General features: G+C 43.4%; 2 protein-coding genes across 3 annotated transcripts in view; both read right to left on the bottom strand.

The window, feature by feature from the left end:
- The window catches only part of CACNG6 (calcium voltage-gated channel auxiliary subunit gamma 6), a 38687-nt gene extending 22815 nt beyond the window's left edge, over window positions 1-15872 (bottom strand). The window contains exons 1-2 of one of the 2 annotated variants that reach the window (XM_042477169.1): window positions 15769-15872; window positions 11100-11397 (exon numbers count right to left, since the gene is read on the bottom strand). In XM_042477169.1, coding sequence (XP_042333103.1) covers window positions 11100-11382 — 283 coding nt within the window. In that variant the 5' untranslated portion in view covers window positions 11383-11397; window positions 15769-15872. Of the gene's footprint in view, window positions 1-11099; window positions 11666-15768 lie in introns of those variants that run through there. The other variant, XM_042477168.1, reaches the window with a different exon arrangement.
- A 4003-nt stretch (window positions 15873-19875) lies between these two features.
- CACNG8 (calcium voltage-gated channel auxiliary subunit gamma 8) overlaps window positions 19876-23160 on the bottom strand; it is a 33209-nt gene continuing 29924 nt past the window's right edge. The window contains exon 5 of the mRNA XM_042477628.1: window positions 19876-22911. Within this exon, the coding sequence (XP_042333562.1) occupies window positions 22250-22911 (662 nt within the window). The 3' untranslated portion in view covers window positions 19876-22249. The remainder of the gene's footprint in view (window positions 22912-23160) is intronic.

The following is a 23160-nucleotide window of genomic DNA, read 5'->3' as shown; positions in this document are numbered from 1 at the left end:
TATCTATCTATCTATCTATCTATCTATCTATCTATCTATCTATCTATCTATCATCTATCTATCTATCATCTATCTATCTATCTATCTATCTATCTCCAGCCTTTCCCTGCAAAGAGGAGTTCAAGGCAGCTTACAGAATAAAGAGTGCCAAAGAGTGCTGGTGCCTCACAAAACTAACAATCCCAGAATTCTTTCAGATGGAGCCATTGCAGATAAAGTGGTGTTATTTCAGCTTACATCTCCCAGTTTAGGCTCTGCATCAGCCTGGCCCATGACAACTTGCCCCATTCACTACTGTAAATTTACAGCGCTTTATAAATAAAGGTTAATAATAATAATAATAATAATTCACACTATGAAAATAATCTGGGATGAATCTGGGTTGAATCCACTCGATGCACTTTTTTGGGTGGGGAGGCTGGCAAACCCCCCACTTAACCCGGGATATTTGATACAGTTTTTCCCTTCGAATTTTCCTGAAAAATCTGCATTGATCTACATCTTCAGCAGTGTGAATAAGATCCCAAATTGATTTGGATTGCTCTGTATTATTCAAGGGAATGGAAGCAGCTCCATTTTATCCCAAAATGATGGCATGTGTGAATAACAAAAGGTTTATTGTGATTCGAAGAGATTCACGAACCCAAAACAAAATGGGGACAATAAACCCGATATCCATCAGCACAGCAATCCACATCTCATATGGACATAAAAATGAGTGTGAATACAGGCCAAGAGACCCTGCTTTGTTCCTCTGTGACATTAGGGCAGTTCAGGCCAGTCATGGCCAGAGATTCATACTCCCCAGAAAATGCTTTCTTGCATTACAATATCTCATATGCCAAAGAAGATGCTGTGCAGGCGAGGTTGCACTGCATCTAAAGAAGCAGGCACAGAGCAGTGGAGAATCCACAATAGCTCAAGAAATGCCGTGCTTAACCTTCTGCTCCCAACGCTCTGCAAGCTACACATTCAAATGCTTCAAAAAGAATAAATTATGCAAATTTAATACCCATCATCAAATATAGATAAGCTTAAAGAAGAGAAGGTTTCTGAATTCATACCAAAGGCTTTGCCTGCTGACTGGGATTCCATCCTTTAATTCTTGATTTCTCCTCTTCCATCTTCACTTCCCCCCTCTCCTGAATTTGGGAAAGATGCCAGGAATTGTAGAGGTGGGATGGATGGTCTTTCAGAAAAAGGTTATTCTGCTTATTTTATGATACCTTTTAAATAATCAAGACTGAAATTTAAAACCGTTAAGTGAGGGCAGGGTTGGAAGAGACCAATTTCAGTCCAAAGAGAATGCACTGAATCAGAGAGAGGCTTCTTCTCTTCCCCCAAAGGAAATTGTGGGCGAGAAATATATTTTCCTGTATCACTGACGCTACCTCCATAGTAAAGGTGACACTAGCAGTAAAGTTTCCATAAGTGATGCAACATATGGGCTCCAATGCAGGCTGCTGCCAAACTGCAGAAATAATCCAGTTTGACCCCGCTTTAACTGTCATGGCTTCATCCTATGGAATCTTGGGATTTGTAGTTTATTGCATCATTAGAGCTCTCTGACAGGGAAGACAAAATTGCTTACAAAACTACAGATCCCAGAATTCCACAGCATTGAGTCATGATGGTTAAAGTGGTGTCAATGTGCATTAGTTCTATAGCACAGATGCAGCCAGAGTGACATACCAATATATAAACCATCTATTATGGGCACAAAGGAGATATAATGGGAATGCTTAATATGATATGAAAAACCTAATGTGTTAGTACGGGTTATAATATATAATGGTTTTATAACATTATAACAATGCTAACATTGGGTTTTTGGGTGACATGTTAATAAAAAAAATTAATTGTCCCTCCCCAATAGTGCTTTGAATGTTGGATTGCGACTCTGGAGACCACAGTTCGATTCCCCACTTAGCCATCAAACCCAATGGATGACCTTGGCCAATTCACAAGCTCTCAGCCTCAGGGGAATGCAATGGCAAATCTCCTCTGGACAAATCTTGTCAAGAAAAACCCATGATAGGTTTGAGTTAGGGTCGCCATAAGCTGGAAACAACTTGAAGGCACACAACAACAACAAGAACCCCCTATTAAAAAGAAGAGTGGTTCCTGATGCCCCAAAAATAACATTTGACAAGTAATGATAAATGTGATTTGTTATTGCAAATAGCTCCAGCTAAAATATCTGCATGGGCTAGATCAGACCCACCCTCGCCCCCAGTCGCCAGTTGACACTGCTGGCATTAAATAATAAAACATTTAAAGGAAGTGGATAGAGTTGCATAGTGACAAAGACACCATTCAAAACACCAACACTATTTAACACATGCAGGGAGGGGGCAGTCTGGTAGCATCATTAAAAAAGACTGGTAGGGAAATTCAGAGTTGGGGATGGAGATGAATAATGATAACTGCAGACTCCCTACTCTGTGACTTGTTTTTTAAGAAGTAATTTAAATGGACGAAGTACGACTTTAAATCAGCTGACAGTCTTTAAAAGAGGTGTGATTAGACTAGACGATTATGTCCTACTACACAGTTACAGCACTTTGATACCACTTTAAGGCTGTATCCTATGGAATCCTAGGGGCCAGCATGGTGTAGCCAGAGGTTTGAATGTTGGATTATGATTCTGGAGACCTGGGTTCAAATCCCCACTCAGCCATGGAAACCCACTGGGTGAACTTGGGCAAGTCACATTCTCTCAGCCTTTGAGGAATGCAAAGGCAAGCCCCCTCTGAACAAACCAGTCCAAGAAAACACTGTGATAGGTTCGCCTTAAGCATCTGAATGACATAGTTGATGCTTGTGGTGTCATTTTTAATGATGTTACTCAGGTGTGAGAGTCAGTGTGGTGTAGTGGTTTGAGTATTGGACTAGGACTCTGGAGATGAGGGTTCGAATCCCTGCTTGGCCATGCAAACCCACTGGGTGACCTTAGGCAACTCACACACTCTCAGCTTCAGGGGAGGCAAAGGCAAATTGCCTCTGAATAAATCCTGCCAAGAAACCACCTTGATAGGGTCACCATAAATTCAAAATGACATGAAGGCGCACAGCAACAGCAAGCCAGGTTGTCCTTTGAAACACCTTCCTTGCAAAATTACAAGGGTCAGCCCCATATGACATCACAAAAGATTGTTCCCAGGTTTCAGATTTTGGCCCTCAAATCTCAGGGCCCACGCTAGTCCTGATTTGGCAACCCAAGTCTCCACCAGTAATTCCGCTTCTCAAAGACCATGTGAAGCTTTCTGTTGCTTCTCAAACCTTACTCTGCAAGCTGTAAATAATCAGATTTTGACATGGATGCTGTAGAACTCTGGCCTGCTCACTTCTTTGGCTCAGAAAGAAACTGGAAAGGCAGCCTGGATCTTCCTGCCACTCAAAGCAACAAAGGGCAAGACACTAACACAGTTTCCCTTGCTGTTCTTGGCAAACGAAGCTGTTTTCGCCTATTAAGATTACTGGAGAACACTGGCAAAGCTGGCTGACTGGTGCCACTGATTTTATTTTGCCTAGCATTTGAAAATTTCAACTGTGAGAAAAATACAGTCGGCCCTCCACTTTTACAGCTTTGACTTTTGCGGATTTGATTATTTGTGGATTTGATTAATATGTTCTCTCTAAAAATTGCTAGGTCCTTCAGAGAAATTCTGCTGGAAGTTGACCATAGAATTGTGCTGGAGGACCTAGAGATTCCTAGAGAAAACATTTCTCTAGGCATTTGTAGGGCCTCCAGCATGAGTCTATGGTCAAATTCTGGCAGATGTTTATCATAGAGATTCCTAAAGAGCTGTTCTCTCAGGTTAAAAAAGTAGTGTTTGTTTATTTGCATTTTTCCCACTTTCACAGGGGTTCTGTGCTCCTAACACCAGCGGATGTGGAGGGTCTGCTGTAATGCCAAGAGGCTCATCTTTAGCACCATCATCCAACATGTTCTTCTTAAACCTACTGGAAGGGCTGTATTTTCTGAAGAAACTTGCCAAGAAAGCCCCTTGATAAGGTTCACCTTAGGGTCAACATAAGTTGGAAAGTACTTGAAGGCACACAACAACAACAACAACAACAGCAGCAGCAGCAGCAGCATTCTGAAAGGCTCAACTGCCTCACCTACTGGCAATGTGAGCCTTAAACTAAAATATGCTGGGTTTTTTGCCCTACCTCCATTCTATTTTGCCTTTGGCTCTGCCCATCTCACCCTTGAGAACATCTCAGAAATGAAATTCATCCCTTGGGCTGAGGTTCACCATGTGTGTGTTGTGGGCACCCAAATGTATTGTACAAGCTGTAGAGACAGTTGCTTGTGTTCAGCAACAACTCAGGCCACGCTACATGTTCAACTGAGAGATCCATTACTAGATCTCCTAATGGCTTTTTAAAAAATAGAACAGAGAGCTGCTTGGAGGTTGGATGCAATTTAGGTGGTTGTCTTCTAATATTTTTCCGGAAAATAATAGGGGTGGGTGCTCAGGATGTTTAACATTTTCCTCCCACTATTTTCCCACTTTAAATGAATTCCCTTCTCCTTCCTCATACGCCTTAATAGCTCTCAGGATTATTTATTTGTTGCTGTGTGCCTTCAAGTTATTTCTGACTTATGGCGATCCTAAGGCATGGGGTTTTCTTGGCAAGATTTGTTCAGAGGAGGTTTGCCATTGCCTTCCCCATGAGAGCTTGTGGCTTGCCCAAGGTCACCCGGTGGGTTTCCATGGCCAATGTGACAGTCGAACTCCAGAGTCATAGTCTAACGCTCAAACCACTACACTATGCTGGCTCGCAGGAGTATCTATACCAAATCCTCACCCGTCCCACCAAAGATGAAATAACAGGTTCACAATTCAGACAAAGAAACTAGTATGGATTAATTTCTTTGAGATAGAAAATAAATGGAGGGAAAATCCGTGGATATCTGAGTATAAATAGACAGGCTCTCTTACACCCCCAAATAACTTTCCTGCAAACTAAAATGTTTTCTGCACAGTCAGTATTTCTCCTTAATCTACCTGTCATCTACCTATCTATTTCCATCTGTCTTCTTTTTTTAAATTCACTCTCAATGCCAGTCAGTAGAAAACACTACACAGATTTATCCTAAATAACAAGTGCAGTTAAACCACATTTAAATTAGTGGAATATATGAAGTTTGTATGTTTGAATTAGGAGCCAGAGTGGTGTAGTGGTTTGAGTGTTTGATGAGAATTCTGAGAAATCAGGGCTCAAATTCCCATTCAGCCATAGAAACCCACTGGGTGACCTTGGGCAAGTCACACTCTCTCAGCTTCAAAGGAAGGCAAAGGAAAACCCGCTCTAAACAAAACATGCCAAGAAACCCCCATGAAAGGTTTGTCTTAGGGGAGTTTATCACACGGGAGGAATTTCTCTTAATTTCGAATAAAAAGAAAGTGGGGCCAGAACGCATTCATGTGAATTCGCTAGTTCAGCGAATTTACATGAATTCGAATTGTGTTTGAACTGACTTCCCATCGCCTGAAAATAGCTTCCCATTGCCTGAAAATGTGTGGTAGTCTATCATGCAATAATGTTAAACCCCATGATTGCGTTCGGATTGCCATCGGATTATACTTCCAATTTCCCTGATCTGATAAACTCCAGGGTTGCCATTAAGTCAGAAATGACTTGAAGGCACACAACAACGTTTGAATTATGTATGTAATTCATGGAAGTGCTGATTGTTTCACTCCACACAGTGCCATATATGTTGGCATATGGAAAATAAATTCCTGATAATTAAAAACAAACAAACAAACAAGCAGGGTTTCTAAATCCTGGAGGGGCTCCAGTACAAACAACCACTATTTATATCTTGCCTTTTCTCTGTCTAGAGCTTAAGGCACTTTGCCGTACTTAAAATACTATAGTTTAAAATATATCAAATGCAAAAGTTAAAAATATCTTTCAACTATCCCTACAATTAAAACCAGTTTAAAAACCGAGCTATTAAAAGAAACAAACAAACAAGCCACACTTAGCTTTTATCTTGCAGGTGATCTATCACAGTGACCCAAATGCACCCAAGCGAAAAAAAAGAAACAAATTGACATAAATATTGTTTCCAACCCAACAGCAAGCACAGTGATGCTGGTGGTGAGAGGTTGATAACCAAAAAACCCAAGGAAACCATGCTTCTTCACACTAGAGAATTATATCACTGTGATTCTGCTTTAATTGCCACAGCAATGTTGGGATTTGCAGTTTACGGAAGGGCACTTTAAATTCTCAGCCAGAGAACACTAGTGTCTCATTGAACTACAAGACCCAGAATTCCATAGAATGCAGCCACTGCAGTTAAAGTCGAACCATAGAGCTATAACTGTGCGGGGGGGGGGGGGGGAGGAGGAAGGCCCTAAATATATCATGGGTCCAAAACACACTGCAGAAATAATTCAATTTCAGACCACTTTAACTGCCCTGGCTCAGTGCTTGGGAATCCTGAGAATTGCAATCTATTGTGGCACCTGAGCTTTCCTGACACAGAAGGTTAAATGTCTCACAAAACCACAGTTCCCAGAATTACCTAGCATTGAGCCAGGGTAGTTAAAGTGGTCTCAAAGTGGATGGTTTCTGCAGTGTGTTTTGGACCATGGTGATTAAAATGCAAGACAGTGCTATAATGGTATAGTCAGTGAAAGGGCCCTAGATCTGCATAGGTTATCATCCTGCACAGCAGTTTCCCAAACAAAATAGATCAGTGGTACTGATGTGGCTGGACTTTGGGACAGAAATTTAGGATCCCACTTTGGCCTACTGGACTGCATGTCAATGTAATATTTTTAGAATTGCCAGACTGAAAACTGGAGAGTGCGGCTGTACTTTTAATGCCTATGTATGTAGAAGATTGAATATCAGCAGGTATTGCTTGTCATGCACACAGGCCAGCAATACCTGCTGAAATTTTCTCTTCTCTCTGTGTGTTGTGTGCTTTCAAGTCCGTTCCAACTTATGGTGACCCTAAGTTCTTCAATTCCCAGCTTTGCCATTAACCCACTTGGTGACCTTGGGTAAACCACATGTTCTCAGCCTCAGGGGAAGGCAATGGCAAATCCCCTCTGAACAAATCTTGCCAAGAAAACCACATACAGTAATAGGTTTGCCTTAGGGTCACCATCAGTGGGAAATGACTTGAAGGCACGCAACAGCAACAAGATCTTCTACACAACCATTAAAGATACAGGAACCCTCTCCAGATTTTGTGGTGATGGCGCCTGAAAAGGAGGAGAATCCTACACCACCATAAAGACCCCACAGCCAGTGCCTCGCTGATTGTAAGAGTTTAAAATGACCTAACTGTACCAATGAAGAAGATTTTGCTAACCCATTGTACAGAACTGGAAAGCACGGGAAAGAAAGATTCCCATGTTGAGAATGACCCATAAGGGAAATTAGGTAAAGCCAAGGTTATTTCCACACTCTTGAGAGACAAGGAAGATGAATGAACACACTGACAGATGGATGCTTTTCCAAACACCACACCGTCTTTTTTTCAGTAGCCTGAGATTTTGTAGTGATGGGGCCTGAAAAGGAGGCGAATCTTTGTACAGCTGCCAGGAGATAAAATGTAGGGAGTTTAGTATTACAGAGTTATGTATTGTGGACTTTCTTCATAAGTGATTGGGCAGAATACTGTCTGCACATTTTTGTTCCTCCCCATCTCCAAAATTAGCTAATGATGTCAAGTAAAAACAGATCTGTTATTAATCACATAATTAGTAGCTGTGTGGTTTTAAAATAATAAATAGCAGCTGTGCAGGGCTCTGATCCAAACTGGCACTACTATGGGGAAAACATGATAAAGTCCTCTTCTCCCCTGAGTGGGATCAGGGGAAAAAAGGAATTACCAATTGCATGCATATATCTATAATTTAATTTATTTATTTTTACAAAACCTTTAGGATCAAACTTTAAAAAAAAAATTAAAATGGTACTTTAACAATTTAGAGAAGGAACACTTAAGCTCAAATGCATGGAGCTGGTTGTGATGACCAGGTGTAGCTATTGGGGAATGAGGAAATTACTCCCAAATAATAATGTCCCTAAGACATCTTCTCTGAATTCCCCCTATTTCTATCATTGCAGAGAACAAGACACTGAAAATAATTCACCTCTAGAACTCATATATCTGCTGTATTCATAACCCCTGGTAACTGCTTGTCCCATTTCTTTGGATGGCTCAACTGTATTTCTGAATGATTCACTGACATTCCAAGTTACTACAATATTAGAGACTTTTGAGAACTGAACATTTTTGGGGAGATGGGCAGAATTTTCACCTGGGGAGGCATTGTCATCATTTTGCGCCCCCACAGTATTACAATATTTATAACTCAAGACACTCTGCACAGTGTCAGGACTGCCTTTTTCTTTCAACCAGCTTACACACAGAAAAATATAAAAGACTATAAAAGACTCAGCTTCTGGGACCCTACGTGACCCACAAACTGTCACACATGTCAAACTGAAAAGGAGATACTTTGAACTAGTTATACTTCCCAAATACAATCTGTGGGACTCATTTGTATTCAAGTATAGTATAGCACAATCCAGCAGAACAGGAGACTGGAAGAGATGCTAGCAGAGGCAAGAAGATTATCCTTCATTAACAAGAGATCATTATCGCATCAGCAATTCTGCACAGCAAGTTATGGGGCTTAAGCCTGGCACTGGAAAGAGATGCCAAGGCTGAGATAGTGAGCTGTGGAGGATAGCTTGATGAATGCAGTTGGATTTGGTGGGAGGGAGAGATGCAAACCTGACATCTGATTTTTATTATTTGGTATGTAAAGAGAACTTGTAGCACCTCTGAGACTAACTGAAAGAAAGAAGTTGGCAGCACGAGCTTTCGTAGGCTTCAGTCTACTTCCTCAGATTTTTAAAAAATCATTATTTGTTAATTAGAGTAGGGGTAGGTATGTTGATGTGTGTGTGTGTGCATGCGTGCAGATAAGCATTAATGTGTAGTTCTCAAAAAGATTTAAGAAAGCATTATTACTCCATAAAATTGCAGAACAAAGGTCCCATACTTGCCAGCAGCTGCTGGCATTCCAGGCCTGGCCATTGCTTTCCTTGTCACTCTGTGCATGCTGTTCATTATGATGCTGCACGGAACCACATAGCTGTGAACACTTCACAGATGAAAACTAGGATGCATGTGGCTAAGCAACATCAGAAGTAGTCAAAATGGCAAAATCCCTAATGAGTAAAAATAGATAAGCTAGGAAAGGCTGGAGCAATTTGCTTTTGCTTGAGTCTACTGGGAACAGTGGAAAAGGCAAGATTTCACCCACTCCTCTCTTATTTCCTCTTCTGAGTTAGCGTGAGAAAAGGAGAAGTGGGAGAAGAAAATTAAAACTAGAACATTTTAAAAACAGCTGATAAAATGGGATGACAGAGGATAAATAAAGATTGTCCCTGTCAAATATGGAGAATATGGAACCATGTTAGCCAAGATCTGTTCATCAGAGGCGACTGCATGCATTTCCCACCTATGGCCTACATCCTATAGAAGCCTTTAGTGCAGCACAGGCATGCAAACTCTTGCATGGGTGCTTGACCTTCTGCTGAAATCCTCTCCCCGCTGGCCATTGCCAACTCTTTCTGTGACCAAGGAGCTTATTGCACTGCTTTCCTCCCAGCCTTGGTGTGGGCTGAAACTTTCAAAAACTTTTAAAAAATGAGTGTTATCACATATCTCTGTGCCTAGTTTAGAGGTATGAAGTGCTGGAGAAGTACGGATTGAGTACGGGATGCCAAGATCAGTACAGTATGCCTCCAGACTGGGCACTGAGGTGTTCAATAACCCCTGGTTTAAAAAAAAGTTTTGAAAGGTTTCATCCCACGCTGAAGCTGGGAGGAAAGGCAGTGAGATAATCCTGTGTTCTCCATAGTCCACCAAACTATGATATTAATGAGAAGGAGGATATTTTGAGATAATCCTCCCCACATCATTTCCCCATGAATATTGTGCTCCCTGCAACAGCTATTTGGTAACTGGAAAGCATTAATCATCCACAACCTGTTCACCATTCTTCCCAAGAATATGTGTTTGTGTTATGTGCTGGGACAGACAGTTGGAGTCAGAGTAAATGTATGTATATCCACCAACATTTCACAGAGAAGGACCAGGACACGTGTGGCCAAGCAACATAAAAGTGTGGTCATGATGGCAGAGGTCATGAGGAAGAACACACAAGCTAGGTGAGGCTGCAGCAGTTTGCTTTCACCTGAGCCAACTGGACAGGGCCACATTCCACCCTCTCGTCTCCTTTCCCTTAGCTGAGTTGAGTGGAAACTACTTTTGCACTTTCAACTCAGTTTGTTACAACCGAACCAAACCGGAGACCAAGGAGGAAAGGAGGAAGAGAGAAAAACTGGGACATTTTTAAAAGAAGCTGAAGAAGTGGGATGGCAGAGGATTAATTGGGACTGTCCCAGCCAACTCAGGAAAGTCGGAGAGTATTTGTATGAAAGCAGGGGGAAGCAGGCTGGGTGTGTGACTGTGTGAGAATGAAAGTTTGTATGTGTGACTGAGGAGACTGCTGAGTGGTTGTGTTCTTATATGGGGAGGCTGATGGAATAAAAGGCCCAGGTTGTAACCACCACCACATTAGGTCTTGCCGAAAAATGAGACACCCACAGAAATTTGGCCCCTGGAACATCATTCCCTGCTGCACAGGGCTTACAAAGGGAAAAAAATGTTCCCCACCTCTGTTGGATGTACAGTGGCACCACATGTAGGGACTACGTCCTGCCAACATTAAGTGCAGGAAAAGGAGGGCAAAGAACGAAACCTAGCAGGCCAAATATAAACCATGGGAGTCACTCACAGAAAAACTGGGTGAAGAGTATTTAGAGCAGTGGTTCCCAAACTTTTGTTTTCCAGGTGTTTTGGACTTCAGCTTCCAGAATCCCTGACTATTGGATAAGTTGGCTGGGGCATTTGGGAACTGAAACCCGAAATTACCTGGAGAACCAAAGTTTGGGAACCACTGCTTTAGAGCACGTGGATTTCAGAGAGCAAAAGGGAGAGGGCGAATGGAAAACAGGGAGATGGTCATAGGAATGATTACCTCCAGGTAGTTCTGCAGGTCCGCAGGTGGCCCTCTCCTCCTCGACATCATTCATCCAGAGTTTCTTGTAGCAAAACTTCCACAAACCATAGTGGGCCGCTTCGCAGATGGCTGAGTGGTTCTGCTTGTAGGTGTTGAGCTCCACCCAGAACTCGGTGCCCACAGCCAGAACCGTCAGGGTCATCCCCACAATGGCCACGAAGAAGGCCAGCTTGATCTTGCCCTCTTGCTCATCCGTCAGGGGCTTGCGTCGTTTGCCCACCACCCGCCCGCGCATGCCCATGCGCTGCTCCTCGTCCTGAAGGAAGAAATTGGGCCACATATTCATAGTCCCTTCCCTTGCTTCTTCTGCTGTTTTGCCTGTGAAATGACCAGCCTGGTCCCTGGTTTCTTTTAACCCCCTGCCAGCTTGATGCCTGAGTTTCTTCCCGGGCTCCTCACAGCTTCTTCGTGGTCTTAACTAGGTCAACACACTGCAAGCGGCGTTGAGGAGTTGCTCGACCACTGTCACCGTCTTCTCCCACCCCAGCCCTTGCTTTCTCCACCCAATGCCCCAGCTTGACAGGGTGAGGCCAGGGCTGGAACAGCAGCTACCTCACACCACCCACCTCTGCCTCCCCCCGAACGGCCTTGGCAAATGTGTGGAGCACCTGTTACCATCCTTCATCTACTGCCCAGGCAATGAGGGTTATTTTAAGGCTCCAGGGTGCACAGACCGTCTGGTGTGGGAAGGGGGAGCATGTGCGCGCGTCAGAGTTTTAATGATGCAGAGGTCAAAACTACGGACCATCTGGACAACAAGGTGCTCTCTTGCCCTGGCTACCCACAGCACCCCCTGATGCATGTGGCATAACCCTAACCATTTTTAATTTTCTGTTTCCTGTAGCACTGATGCAAGTTGCAAAGTGCCGGATGAGACACCACTTCTGGATCATCCATGAATGGTTTCCCCATTTTTTTTCTTCCTCAAAGAAATTCATCCATCAGAAAGGATTGCTTAGCAGTGATAAGGTATGGCGTGGGCACTGAACTCTTCCATTTCACTTTCCTCATCTGAATTACGACTCTATTATTTTGTCTTTCATGGGATGGGTGAGGAATTACAGACATGGTACAGATACTCCTGAGAGCCAGCATGGCATAGTGGTTTGAGTGTCGGGCTACAACTCTGGAAACCAGGGTTTAATTCACAGCTCAGCCATGAAGCCCATTGGGTGACCTTGGGCAAGTCACATGCTCACAGCCTCAGGGAAAACCTGCTCTAAATAAATCTTGCCAAGAAAACCAAAATCCATGGAAACGTTTCCTTCTCCCCATCGGGCATAATTCAGGAATGCTCTGAAGACAATGCCACTGAGCACACGTATTTAGAAACATTGATGTATCTTATTTCCATGTAAGCATGGTAATACACTATTCTGTGCTCAAAATAAGCCTGATGAACTTGCTAAGGAATATTACTCAACACAACCATCTAGCACAATCTGTGTATTTGAAAGCTATGTTTTCCACACCTCATTGAGTCCCATTTTCATATAATAAACGTATAGATAATCTTTTGGGTTTCTGATGTAAACATAAAAATCTGGTATGTATTTGTCACCCAGTTAATAATCATTTTTCCTCCTCCTATTCAAAAATGAGCCTGTCTCAAGACTCTCAAAAATCAGTCTCTTGGGGAAATGTGCAGAGAGCAAAAACAAAACAAATACAGTAACAAAACCAAACCACAATGAACGTTATTTATGTGTGTGTGCATGTGCCTTCAAGTCACCTGTTGACTTAGAATCATAGAATCCTAGAGTTGGAAGATAGCACAAGGGCCATCCAGTCCAACTTCGTGCCATGCGCTTATTATATACATTTGTTATTTGAAAGTTATATACATTTGTTACATGAAATTAGGGTTCAATGAGCTGTGGAAACCATAACTTTCAAATGGATTGTGCTAGATAGTTGTGCTGACCTATGGCGTCCCCATTAATTTCACAGGATTTTCTTAGGTAAGGAATACTCAGAGGTGGTTTTGCTAGTTCCTTCCTCTGAAATATAGCCTCCAGCATCTGGTATTTGTTGGCAGTCTCCCCTCCAAGTAGTAACCAGGGATGACCCTGTTTAGCTTCCAAGATCAGATGGGATCTGGAGCCTTTAGTGTACTGATACCCAGCTTGTTGGGGGCAATTAGTTTACACTTTGTAAACCACTTAGTACATCAGTAAGCGGTATAGGAATGTACTTGCTATTGCTATTTAGGCTGAGTAACAGTATCTGTAATCACAGCTATTAATATCACATGTGTCATAAATTTATGTTATTGCTGTTTAGGCTTAGATAAGCCATTAATCCTCAGTTCCTTGTCCTCAGCCATATGGGGAAATAATAACATTGTCTGACTGTGGGGGCTGTTGTACCGATTGTCAAGGCAGTGCATGTTAAGGGCTTCAAACGTTCTTTTGAGAAGATCATATAAGTAGTAGATAGTGGCTTGAACGGCTAATCAGAACAAAAGTAGATCCATTGAATAAATGGAACATGCATTATTCTAATGTTCAGCTGGATACATTGGGTGCAGCAGGATAATAAAATGTGCAGTAGGAAACAGGATTTTGTGCAGTTGGCAATATGGGCTTTAAGTAGGAACAATGGCTGCGATCCTGCATTGGGAGGCACAGCTATGGATAAATCTACCTTGTTAAGGTCCTTGCAAATGCCTGATGCAGCATATCCAGCTACAGGAAGAGAACTGGATGTGTGTCTGCTTATCTCCTTGCTCTCTGGCAACATGGAATGACCATGCTGGGGAGAAGGCTGCATGACAAAACACCAGTGGATGCTGGTGGTGCCCATGTCAGTGGAGGTGAAACCACTGCTGATCTCTAGTCTCTCTCTGCTTTCCCTTTCCATTCTTTTGCTCACCTTCCCACCTCTAACAATTTCTGCTGTTTTTCTTCCTCACTGCAAACATGGGCGTTGAAAGCCTGTTGCATAAGCCTGATCAGACAGCAAGGCAAAACTGCCTGAGGTGACATGTGGTCACTGTTCCCTTTGAAACTTCTGTTCATCCACTTCTCTTAGAGGACAGAGCTGTGTGTGTTACACAGCCTATTCAGTTTTCCTTAAACCCACAATGGCTGGTGGCTTCCATGTCAGTAGGATGGTGAATCCATTCTGGATTTTAACCAGAACTTTAAAAGGGTTATTCAGAATGCTGAACCCTATCCTGAAAATAGGACCAACATCTTGACTAGCTCCTTTAGTTTAGACCAAAATCTGGAATGGATTTACTACCCCACTGGGCTTAACTACCAAACTGTCCCCATTGAGTGTGGCAGAGGGCCTGAGGCCATTGCCTCTGTTCAGATAAGTCCAGTTGTCAGCCCAGTTCATTTCCATACATGGAATGCATGGTGTGCCATCTTGTCCTTTGCTTAAAGCAGTGAAATATCTTGGGGTAACCCTGAATGGGAGAGATCAACAATGGCATGCCAAGTCATACATTCACAACAACAACCATGTACAGGAGACTTTAAGTCCTATATATCACCCTTCCTTGATCTAGTGCTCTCCAGGTGTTTTTGAAAAGAATTTCCATCATCTATATACAGAATGTATGCCCTCTTAATATAATCTGGCCATTCTGGAGAGCTTGCATTTATTTTAAATTTTTTAGCCTCTTCATATAGGCTTGCCAGAATGAAAACTGGGGAGGGTTCCTCTCCCTTTAATGGTTGTGTAGAAGAGGGAATTTCAGCAGGCAACACCTCTTCTACACAGTCATGATGAGCCCTCTCCAGTTTTCATCTTGGCATAGATCAGTGTTTTCCACAGGTGTGCTCAGTGGCATTACTAGATTTGATCTCACCCCAGAGTTGTATCTCATGTTGTCAACCCCCAGACAGGCAGTCATTCCAGGGGAGACAACATGGGGAGAGAGTGGAAGGGGAAGGGTGAGGTGGGGTGGGGTGGCAGAAGGAGAAGTGGCAGCAGACAGAGAGGGGCGGGTGTTCACCATCCACACTCCTCCTTCTGCCTGCATCACCACCCTCCCAGTCCTGGCCTAGCTGCTTGATGAACCCCCCAGGCAGCTGCCTTGACTGCTAGGCAGAGTGCCTCTACTGTCTGGTTGCTGTAGTTGCTGTTGGGTATGGGGTGCTGTTGCCACCCAGCAGCCCATTCTTGGTCTGTCAGGACTGCTGGCCAAGTGAGAAAGTGGCCACCCTACTGCGGCTGCTGCCATCACTTCCCTTTTCTCTCCCAGGCAACAGCCTGGACGACTTGGAAGAGGCTGCTAGGTGGCAGCAGCATCAACCTCCACCATGTTACAGTGGGCAGAGGGACCCTGGCTGGTGGGGAGGGGTAGCCAGGGAGGACAGGGAGATGGATGGTGAGCGACCCCACTGGGCATTCACTCCACACTCAGGTGTCACCCAGTGCAGTCCACACTCCCCACATCCCCTTAGTGATGCTCTTGTTATGCCCAAATATCTCCCTTTGTTTAATTATTTGGGGGGGGGGGGAGAGGAAGAGGGACAACTAACACTACACAGACATCTTCAACTAACCATTATTTATTAAAATCTCCTGGAGCCCATGGCAATGCCCAATGCTTAAGAAACAGACCAACTTCCCTGAACAAGTTTTCCTTCACTGGGAGCAAGCATAGACTTACCCAAGGTTTATTTGTCCTCTGAGGAGGTGCTGGAGGTGTCAAATGCTCCTGTTAAGGTCTGCTCCAAACCCAACAAGCTCCTTTCAAACACTGGCAGTGCTGGGACGTTTGGGGGCTTGCCTCTTAAAAAGGGATCACACAACACAGTGAGGTGTCCCATTTTGCCTACAGACTGATTGGCTTGGGCTGCACAAATTCAGCATTGAAAGGAATGGTGGCATTCTTCCTGTTTTCCTCATGGTTGCTTAACAACAGTGGTGACAAGAAGGCGCTCGTCTCTCTCCCATTGCCCAAACTCCAGTTGTTGACAATTCAGATTTATGTAAATGTTGTCGGGAAGCTGCATATTGGACCAGAACCTGGGACATAAGGACTCAGGCTTCAGGGCTGAGTTAAATAAAATCCACAGAAGATGGAGTGGAGAATTTAGGATGTTCATCCATGCAATGGCAAGCAGGCTGAAACATCTGGTGTCACTATCCTTCCCCCGCATCCATTCAAGGTGGTGGGGAGGACCTGAATGCTCAGCCCAATCTGATCAAGCAAAAAGTACTGAGTTTGCATGAAAGGACAGCTGTTGCAAAGGTGGGGGAGACATGTTGGTGGAGGGAATGCTGCACACCAGGAGGCAAAATGCAGGAGGATCCCATGGGCAGGGCTGCCAGGAAGAAGGATGAATCAAAGAGTTCTTTTTCTGTATGTCTGTTGCTTTATTTACACCCTAAATAGGTTTTTTTGCTGCAGGGCTTTTGGAAGTTGTACAGTGTACATGAAATCCACGTTTGTTGCCTTAGCAACAAGCTAGCCTAGCTAATAAGATCTTTGTGCCTCAGAAGAACCACTGGTGGTCGCTGATGCCATCTAAGAACAAAGGAGTTTACATTTTGGGAAATAATCAGGATATTTCTATAGTGATTTTCTACGTTTTAAACAAATCCTCTAGGTCAGTGCTTCTTAAACTGTCTGATGTGAGAGACCAACTCTATTATTATTATTATTATTATTATTATTATTATTATTATTATTAACTCGCCTCTTCCTTTAACTCTCCTTAGCGTGCCAGGGGCCAACACCATAATTTTGGCCACTGGCAACAATTGTTCCTTTCTTTTCTGAAAACACTCCAGGGACTGGTAGATGATAGTTTGGGGACCCATCTGTTTTGAGAAGCACTGCTCTTGGGCACTCTAGAATGGAGAGACTCAATGAAGGAAGCCATTGAGGAATGTTGATGATGGAGATCTTTCACCCATGGAGTCAACATAAGTCAAAAGTCAACTTGATGGCAGTTAACAGCAAAAAGAGAAGATGAGAGCCAGCATGGCATAATGGTTTGAATAATGGACTACGAACCTGGAGATTATGCTCAGTCATGGAAACCCACTGGGTGACTTTGTGTAAGTAACACTCTCTCAGCCTCAGAGGAAGGCAAAGGCAAACTCCTCTCTGAATAAACCTTGTCAAGAAAACCCAATGATAGGGTTGGTTTAGGGTTGCCATAGGTCGGAAACAACTTGTAGGCACAGAATAGATGTGAAAATATAAAATTGGCTAAATTTGAATTCAAATGCAAACCAAATCAATTTGTCCCCTCTCTCATCCCTTCAATTCTTTTAAATTTTCTCCAATGATCCAAGCACATCCTAGCAGTAAGCTTACCAAAGACAAAGAAGAGATAGCACCCAATGCTATACAGCAGTGCTACTGAAAATTATGGTCCATACACTGATGGAGGTCCCTGACTCATTTGCTGCTAGTCCTTGGAGAGCCCCCAAGAAAGAGAGAAACAATTGTAGACAATGGGCACAAATAGGTTACTGATTCTTGACATGTGGGGATGGAGGAATTTAACAGCTCTTACTGTCAGAAGGGTTGAGGTGGAATCTCTTTTTCTTTAGTTTGCATCTATTGCTCCATGATGTACTATTCTCTGGAGCTGCAGAAGACAAGCTTGCTCCATCCTCAATATGACATCCCTTCAGATATATAAACATGCCTATCATGTCACCCCTCAACATTCTCATCTCCAGGCTAAACATACCTAGTTCCCCGAGCCTTTCCTCACAGGGCGAGGTTTCCAGACCTCTCGCCATTTTGAGTGCCCTCCTCTGGACATGCGCCACCTTGTCAACATCCTTCTTGAATTGTGGTGACCAGAACTGGACACAATATTCCAGGTCAGAATTGATTGCAAACTACTTTTGCACTTTGAACTCAGTTTGCAGCAACGGAAGTAAGCTGAAGATAAAGGGGGGACGTGGGAGAAAGAAACTGGGACATTTTGAAAGCCATTGAAATATGAAGTGACAGAAGATTGATCAGGATGATTTCTGCACATTGGGACAGTTGCAGGGTATGTTGAATAAGGCTGTATATCTAGGTACTCATGTTCCCCAAAGCATAAACCTGGAGAAGCATTTTTCCAAAATGTTGAGAATGCCTTCATGATATCCTCCTTATTGTAAGTCTGTGGTCTCCTCAAGCAAGCAACACAACTGAGCTGGTTTTTTTCAGTTGATAAATGCGAGTCCTGATGCATGTACAATATTGGCTATATTCCCCTTTCCCTTTAATAACAATCTCCCTTGAAAATATTTTCATAGGACTTTATTTGAAAGGTAGATTCCAGTAAAAATCCATGCATTTGTTCCTGTGTTGTTGCTATTATGACAGACAGACAGAATGCTGTTGTTTGCTTGTTTGTACGGTCCCCTCCCCATATGTGTTTGTCTTTCTTTTCACCAGTAAATAGCACAATCACTGGATATTTCTACCAAAACAATAGTTCCTCTTAGATTTTTAATTCATTCTCTTCTTTAAAAAATATGAAGCCAACTTTACACACACACAAAACAGAATAGGTGTTGCTTTTCCATTTGACGCTTTCTCCCACCTTTTCTCTCGCTGTGCATTTTCAAACACTTCTCTCCAATGGTTTTTGAGTTAAGATATGTTTGATCCTCTCATTGCCACAAAAAATGAAGAAAGGAAGAAAAACCCCACCCTTCCCTATGTAATTCCTAGTTACTCCCCACAAAAAGCATTATGCACTGTCATTAAAACAAATGAGGGGGAAAAGACCAGAATCCTGTATCGACGTCTACGTTGCATACCTGTATGTACACTTAGTTACGCAGCCAGGGTGCTAAGAAACCCTGTTAGTGAATTGTGAAAATGCATATTGGGATGCCATCGAAAGTGCCTTATGCACACTGGTGTTCGATGCACATTGGCTTCGTTGCACACCAGCAAGAGTGCCCTATGCACACTGGTGTTTGATGCACACTTCGCTGCCACTGGATATGGGCATTACAAAACCATCCAATACTAATCTCCACATACGTAAGTTCACTTATGCAGACATAACTCCAGTACAGGATTCTGGCCACTATTTTTTGGAAGGCTAGAGGAAACAGTAGACAATCACAGTTTCTAACTGTTTTTCAGACATGGCTTCCCATACAATTAGCTACTGAAACAAGATAACTTGTCTCTAATTAACATCTTGGCAAGCAGTATTTTCAGGACCCAAATGCATAACTGTTTCAACATCTGAAATATTCTCCACTGCCATATGGGCTAACTCAAATCCTGTTGCATTCAAGAGGTCTGGAATTCTGCCATAAATTGTCACAAGAGCTGCAATCTCTAGAGAGTAAGCCCGAATGAATACAGGGGTTCTTACTTCTTAGTAGAGAAGTGTAGGATTGTTGTTAATTCTAAAACCAAAGAATTCCAAACCCAAATTCTGTGACCAGAATTATGTCAATCACCATTAAATCCTAAAGCATCTAATACGGTAGTACGTATTCTCTACAAAGGTTGCAAAAGCCTAAGTCCATTTTGTTTGGTTGTACATCCCCACTCCCCTCAGTTTATCTGAATACGTTTTTGCAGAATGGAAAACATTCTTTTCCAAAGTTTTTTTCTCCTTCATGGAAGAAGAAGTGGAGTGCTGATCGGTGATCCAGTTAGGTAATTTTGTACAACGGGTGTAATGGTCTTATGCTGTCTTGTTCTCCACTCATACAGATGAAAACTGGCACACTTGTGGCCAAGCAACATCAGAGAGTGGCCAAGATGGGCAAAAGTTATTAATGAGGAAGAACACACAAGCTAGGACAGACTGCAGCAGTTTGCTTTTGCCTGAGCCTCCTGGGATGGGCAAGATTCCACCCCTCCATCTACTCCCCCACTGATTCTATTGAGCCCACACTATTCTTACACTTTGAACACAATTTACTCCTATGGGGGAATGTGGAAATTAAAGAGAGAAACCGGGGGCATTTTAAAAGCTGCTGAAAAAGTGGGATGGCAGACAATTAATTGGTACTGCCTCTGCCAAATCAAGACAGTTGGAATATATTTTTAGATGGCAACATGCATTTGATTACTTCCTTTCCTTCAAAATATGGCAAACCAGCCCTGCTGTGCTTGGTAGCCTATTCTACTATTTCTACTGAAGGCGGCCTTTGACTACCGTTCCAGAGTTTTATCATCATAATGCAACTGATTTGGATGACTTATCTTCATTTTTTACATTCAACTCTGAATTCTGCTTTTATCTCCTTTTCTGTCCCCATTCCTCATGAATAAGTTTGATCATTCCGCCATTTTAATGTGTGTGTGTGTGTGTGTGTGTGTGTTAACCCACCCTGAGTTCAAATTAGGATCACTATGGAATTAAAAAAATAGAACTGATTTGGTAAGACATTGCCAGACAATGCACATAAGACAGTCCCCAATAATCCTGGAGTGGAGTGTGGCTCCACATCTCATCTTGTTCCACAGCCAAGATACAGGGACTAGCAAGAAATAACGTAGGAAATAAACCAGGAGAAACTGTTTTTAACGGGCAGGGGGCATATGTATAGAAATTCTGCATTGGTCCACATGAGATCCCTGGTCCACACAGATAATAAAGGGAATCCACCTGGATTGGCAGTGAGGATCTGCAGATCTATGTCTGCATTCGCGTGGTAAGAAAAGCAGAGCACGGTTGGTTCAAGGGGAGAACACTTCAGGAACAGAAATATCCTGTTTTGTAAAATGGCTTCCAAATGGAACAAGTTCCAGTAGGAAGACAGTAATTCCACTGTTGACCAAAAAAATTATTAACCAAGTCCTAACAAATATCACAATCGTTTTGTTAGTTTCCGCATATATGTCTATTTGTGTCTGTGTGTCTGTCTATATATTTATTTATTTACTTATATATTTATATATCTATAATACATGTAAAAATTCTCCCTAGGAAGCTGATTCAGGGGGCAGGTAGGGATGAGCAGCGCTGTTATCCATCTCTGTTACCTCTTGATTCGTTTTAAAGCTCTTCTTCCAGACGTTGAAAAGAAGATGGCAAGGGTGAGGAATCTATTAAAACTCTATCTACCGGATGGATAAGGCAAACAAATTAGATCCAAAAAAAAAAAAAAAAAAAAAGGATGGGTAAGGGATACCTGTATAAAGAGAAGGGATTCCCTCCTCCCCAGGGACAGCTTCATCTGAGGAAGAGCTATGGCTCAATCATAACTTAAGAAATGGGCCGAAAGCAGAAAAGATTAGAAGAAAGGAGATTCCTTAAAGCCTAGTGGATTAGAAATACATCTGGCAAGCACTAGGGGGCAGTCAGTCCTTTTCGATTTTCCAATACCTTCACCCCCCCCCCCCCAACCCACCCCATGGCACTGTGTTTTGGCACAAAATTTTGTCAGCCCTTAATTAAGCTGCAGTGGAGGAGAAAAGAGGGTTCCTTTAGACCCTGCAAGGAACAAAACACCCTCTTGATCCACACTGCAGACCCAGATTTTGGCACAGTACACTGTGGAAGCCATTTTGTAGGAGGCTTGTGAATGGAGGAGTCTGGGCTTTCAATCCATACCCACAGCACTTCCAAGCCCTGCTCCTCTGTTTCGAGATCCAGGAATTGTGGCTGTCTAGAGAACTCAACCAAATGAGCAAGAGGAACGGCACTTCTTTCCCAAGAGCCACAGAGCTGCAACCATGGCATCCCTTCGTCTGTAGCCCATTGCCAAAAAACATCTATCCCAGTTGTCCTCATAGTTCCTGCTTGCAAGGACAGTGATGTCTGAGTCATTTCTCATAAACTGGGTAGTAGAAATGGTTGATGTCTGCCTCTTTTATTCCTCCCCCCCCCCCCCCCCCCCCACCCATGAAAGCCCCTTGGTGAAAGTACTCCTGCTCCTCTCTTCCACAAGATGTAAGATGTGATCTCAGGTCCTATTGGTGGGTTAAAAAGGTGACATAAGTTCAAGGAGGGAGAGAGAGAAGGCAAGAGAGACAGAGACTGAAAGGAAAGAGAGAAAGGAAGCAAGGAACGAACAAACAAGAAAAAGGAAGGAACAGTAAGAATGGATTGTTTTCTCGCTTCACAACATTCTGACACTCCCAACATCCTTTGAGCAGTGTCTTCACTTCACCTCTTACCCATCCTATGCCCTCTCCTCTCTTAACTCCTTCCTTACACTGGCGTTGTCTTCCTGTTGAGGGTGTTGGTGTTGGAGGAGGCATCTTTACCCAGGGTGCCAGTTGCCCCTGCTACGCTCGGCCCGGTTACTGTGACAGTCACGCCAGGGTCCTTGGGGAAGGTGTTGTGCAACTGCAAGAACCCACCACCACCACCACCTGTACCCGTTGCTCCTGATGATGTTGCTGCAGTGGCTCCCGTCGAGGCTGTTTCACTGGCACCGCCATAGAGGGAGCTGACGTTGGCCTTGGAGGGGTCCCTTGACAGTGTATACATGGAGATGTCGGTGGAAGGGAATCCCTTGAGACCAACCGGTGATGTTTCTCGAGACTGTGAAGGTTCAGTAGAACGAGAACTAGAACGTGACCGGCGGCGGTATCGAAAACGGTAGCTGGGTAAGCGCAAGATGGCTGACGAGGAGGACGATGGATTCTTCAGCAACTCCGTGCGACTCTTGCAATGGGCCTCGCGGTTCTTCTCTATGTAGATGTTGACAGCTAAGACACCAATCATCTCAGCCAGGATGAAGGAAAGGCCACCGAAGTAAAAGGACCAGCCGTAAGAGTAGTGGCTCTTCTTCTCGTCATCCCGTTTTGTGCCAGGGTCTCCAGCGTTGGCGGAGATGTAAACGATAACGCCAATGATGTTACTGAGACCTGAGGTGTGGGAATGCACAAGAGTGGCATCGGGGAGGTGGTTGTGAGGTGGACAGATTGAAAAAAGAAAAGAGGAAGAGAAAAGGAAGAGGTCTGTATGTACAGATATATTCAAGAAAGATGAGTGGAATTAAAAGGCTCCAAGCTATGTTCTATGTTGGAATGGTTTCAGGTTAAAGCATCTCTCTAGAGTGGCAATACACAGGGTGACCAAAATCCCTCCTTTTCCAGGACATGCCCTACATTTCA

The sequence above is a fragment of the Sceloporus undulatus genome, chromosome 6, assembly GCF_019175285.1.
Source record: "Sceloporus undulatus isolate JIND9_A2432 ecotype Alabama chromosome 6, SceUnd_v1.1, whole genome shotgun sequence".
NCBI lineage: Eukaryota > Metazoa > Chordata > Lepidosauria > Squamata > Phrynosomatidae > Sceloporus > Sceloporus undulatus.
The sequence above is the reverse complement of the archived record's forward strand: the minus strand, read 5'-3'. Positions and strand labels throughout refer to the sequence as shown.